This window comes from Poecilia reticulata, linkage group LG22 (assembly GCF_000633615.1).
Source record: "Poecilia reticulata strain Guanapo linkage group LG22, Guppy_female_1.0+MT, whole genome shotgun sequence".
NCBI lineage: Eukaryota > Metazoa > Chordata > Actinopteri > Cyprinodontiformes > Poeciliidae > Poecilia > Poecilia reticulata.
In genome coordinates, this window is record NC_024352.1 from 15,145,481 (window position 1) to 15,149,548 (window position 4,068).

Here is a 4,068-nt window from a genome sequence, read left to right on the forward strand (position 1 = left end):
GTGTGTGTGTGTGTGTGTGTGTGTGTCCTCACATTTGACTCAAGAATTATTTGGTAAACAGTACTGTTACCTTGCAGCAAGGTCCAGAGGACTGTATCACAAAAGTCAGATTACAAGGAAGGCAAAGACATTTATTCAYATTAAATTATACAATAKTATTTACAGTTTWTGTTTTAGATTCAGCAATAATACACTAMATAATATATTTGATCATTAATTTACAYAAAGCCAGTAAAAATGAGATCATCTTGCTTTCAAGATATTAGTAAATCATTTGCAGATTGTMGWCAAATTTTTTCCATATACWTCACAAGCATACTGTAATTTTYTTGTATTTAATATTGACACGAGGCTGCAGAGTGGCACAGTGGCAGCACTATTGCCTTGCAGCAAGAAGGTCCTGGATTCAATTCCCAGCCTGGGAAATCCATGGAACACAAAACCMCACAACTAAAAACACTAAACACCCAGACGTCATGACAAATCCCTAGTCAACAAGAAGTGTGTAGATTAAAATTTGATGTATTTATGTTGGGAGTTGTTTAATTACTCAGACCTATTATATTTTAATACCTATAGCTTCATCTTCTAACAACACGTATATTCAGTATATTCACTGTAAAATTGTTCATGTTTATTCCTTCATTAAATATTCATAGAAATATTTTCTCATTATTTCACAGAGTAGTGGAGTTATATCATTCCAACATGAGAATAAAATATTTTCAAAAACAATCAAGATGTGCAGCCAGATTATGATTTTGTGACATTTTTTTTTCTTTTTTTTTTGCGAAGCAGTCAAATGCCTTTTCTTCAACAAAATGAATTAATGTGTGATGAAATGACATTTACTCTCACCATTAGGTTCTGTTTAACCCCAGGGCTTGCTTGTAAACCTTATGTGCCTCATTAGCAAGCTCATCAAGGAAGAAATTCAGAGCTCTGTGGGTAGCTGTAAAGGAAAGGGCTGATGCTATGGGGATTCCCAAAAATGGAATGAATCTGGCCCATTCCTCTGTTGCTAATAAAACAGATGTRCTTCCAAGTTGGGTCAACAGCTTCAGGATGACRTCTTTAGTTACTTCTCCATTAGCAAGAACTGACTGRATACTAAATCTYAGWTMWTCATATGGTACTCCTGTGCTAGTAGCTAGTCTATGCAGTGATGAAGCATCAAGACCAAAACCTGCAACATACTCATTAACAGCTTTAACCATCATGCCAAGATCAAGAGCAACTGACRGTCCAGGAATTGGAACAGCTGCTCCAAKTGCAGATGCAGCACAATAATACTTTATTCCASGTTTATAAGCCTCTTTCTTATTGTTTATGACCTCCAGGTGTATGGCAGCCATTTTACACAGYAGCGCATATTTCTTGAGATCAAAAAGGTCTCTTCTAAAGGTCTCATGTAAGTGAGGGAAATCATGCTGATGCCACTCAAAGCTGGACAGTAGGAAGACCGGTGGATCTTCAAATCCTTGATCCCGAAGACCTGAATTTTAGACAAGATATAATGCCATTTAGAATACAACTGACTTTCACAACAACACACATCGAAGTCTTTAAAATAAGTCAGCTACATCTAAATTTACACTCTTTGATTAGATTTCAAACTGAATTGAACYGTAATTAGTTGGATCTACAATGTTTAGCTTGTCTGTTTACATCTCTTATGAGACGATTTCCTGAACACATTGAACTTCTTGTTGATATACTGTATCTTGAAGCATTGTTTTTATTTAAGATGAAAGTGATACTCACCTTGAATGCATCTATCTCTGATTACAGCCAAAGTTCTTTCTGCATTGAAGTTCTCATTTTCTCTCTCGTTGCTTAAGGTTTGGTCGATCTTTGAGCGAACAAAATAGAACCTTTTCCCCATTTTTTGGATCTCCTTAGCAAGTTTCATGTCATTTTCCCTAAAGAGAGTGTCTGAGACGATGATGAAGAAGTCAAACGTGTCAAACTTAATTTTATTCACATATTCATCTGTTGGCCACTTGGTTGAACCAATGCCTGGAAGATCCCATAAGATGACATTTGGGTAGTCTGGATGGAAAAACGGTCCAACGTTTTTTGACGTTTCTCTAACACCAACAGGTGCAGCTTGCTGATTGTTGTTCTTTATCCCTCTAAAGRCATTTACAAATGAAGACTTGCCAGAACCAGTTTCTCCTGTGATGCCAATGTTAAGTTGAATGTCATCTATCTGTTCTAAATATTGATTGATCATTCTTGCTGCAGCTGCAGGGTCACTGTTTGTTAGATCTCTGATTTGTTGATAAATTTCTTGATCATGTCCAAGTTCCATGTTTTGACCTTAAATGAAAAAAATCTGCTGAATAAACTKCTAACATAATCCAATCCTACAATTAATAATATAACATGTTTATTAAGAATATATTTGTTACAAATATTAACATTTATATACTAATTTTCACACTAATGTGCTTCATTTTGCACATTAAAGCCAAAGACATTAAGTTGGAGAAATTAAGCAGCTACTCACTTTGTTGTTCTCTCAAGATGAGATCTCTACAAACTTGAGAACAGCAGGAAAGCAGCTCTGTCCTGAATGCACCTGCTAAATGTTAAGCAGAACAACGTTAGCTGAACTGACAAAACAAGGCTGCCATTCTGTTGAAGTCTAAACACTAGTAAAGTGAAACCTGTGAGGTGTCCTTTGAAAAACAGTAAAGGGGAGGAGTCATATTTATTTATTTATTTTACCATGATCTGGAATAATGCACTAAACTGAACTTCAGGTAAATAGGCACAATTTTATCTCTTACTTTGTTTCCTTTTTTTTGCAACAACCATTTTCTTATTTCTGCTCTGACAGTAATTCTTGTTAAAACACTCTAAAAGTGTATTTGGGCTGTAATTGATCCTATGGACTTATTTACATTCATCTCATTTAATTATTTTGGCTTAGCGATAAAAACTTACTTTTTGATGTTCAATTAACTTAAAAGTTACAAATCTTTAACCTAACAGTACATTTTACTTTGACTTTATTTGAAACAAATGAGTTCAGTGCTAGTTTTGTATCCTACGTCTGATCAACTCAATTTATTATGTTCTTCCAACTTAATTCATAAAGTTTAACCAACTCAACTAACCAAGTTTCTATAACTTAATTCATTAAGTGTTTGAAATAACAAATTAAAGTCAGACTTACTTAAATAATTTAGTTTACTTTAAATAAAGAAGGAAACTATTAAGTGATCTCTTTTTTTACCAGTTTTTTTAGTTCAGATATAAGGCATACAGTAAATTAATGAGCATATTGACTTCATTATACAATAAGCACCATCCTATTAAGGACTACAAAAAGATACAGGTATATACAAATAGAAATGCCTGTTTAAAAAAATCAACTTTAAAGGAAATTCCTAGCACAGAGAATAGAAAATACAAGAGATAATTCCAAAAGCTTATACAAGAATAAGCTATCTCATGTAATAAAGATCACAAAAAAATTATTAATACTAAAAAGAAGTTAGAGGAGATTAAAAACAATATCAAAGGAATCTGCAATGCATTAAACAATATTATCAGAGATGGTACTAACCAACATACTTTACAAAAATATTTCCTTAAATGATATTGAAAACTATGGGCAAGGTTGCTAATAGCTTCAATCAATTCTTTGTAGAGGTCGTTCCTGAGCTATAGCAAAAAATATCTCACACAGGGTTGGATGAAGAGTATGAGGTATCAATAGAAAATAATCCCCACTCAATGTTTCTAAATGCTGTTGAGGAAAATAAAATTATATAGTAAGAAATGCAATGATAAAATATCTAAATATTTTTGATAAAACATTTGTGTCCTAGGATAGGATGGTTTTTCAGCCATATAAAAAATGTTACTTTTTCCAAAACTGAAACTTTTTTTGTTTTCGCATCACTGCAAGTATTCAGCATCAATGCACTTATTTGTAGGAACAGGTGTTGTTTGACATTACTCAGCTGGCTCCACCAGAGGTCTCACTGCATCACACAGCCCATCAAATATTGTCATTTGAAAGTGTATCTTCAACTCTTATGTAAAATCGCACAC

The 4,068-nt window shown here is 33.6% G+C and overlaps 1 protein-coding gene across 1 annotated transcript; it reads right to left on the reverse strand.

The window, feature by feature from the left end:
* Nucleotides 1–860: 860 nt before the first annotated feature.
* Nucleotides 861–2,314, reverse strand: LOC103458723 (interferon-inducible GTPase 5-like). Its single transcript, XM_008399723.1, has 2 exons — nucleotides 1,765–2,314; nucleotides 861–1,495 (listed from the first exon to the last, which is right to left on the reverse strand). Exons 1-2 carry the CDS (start codon nucleotides 2,312–2,314, stop codon nucleotides 861–863), a joined length of 1,185 nt encoding a protein of 394 aa, XP_008397945.1.
* Nucleotides 2,315–4,068: the final 1,754 nt, after the last annotated feature.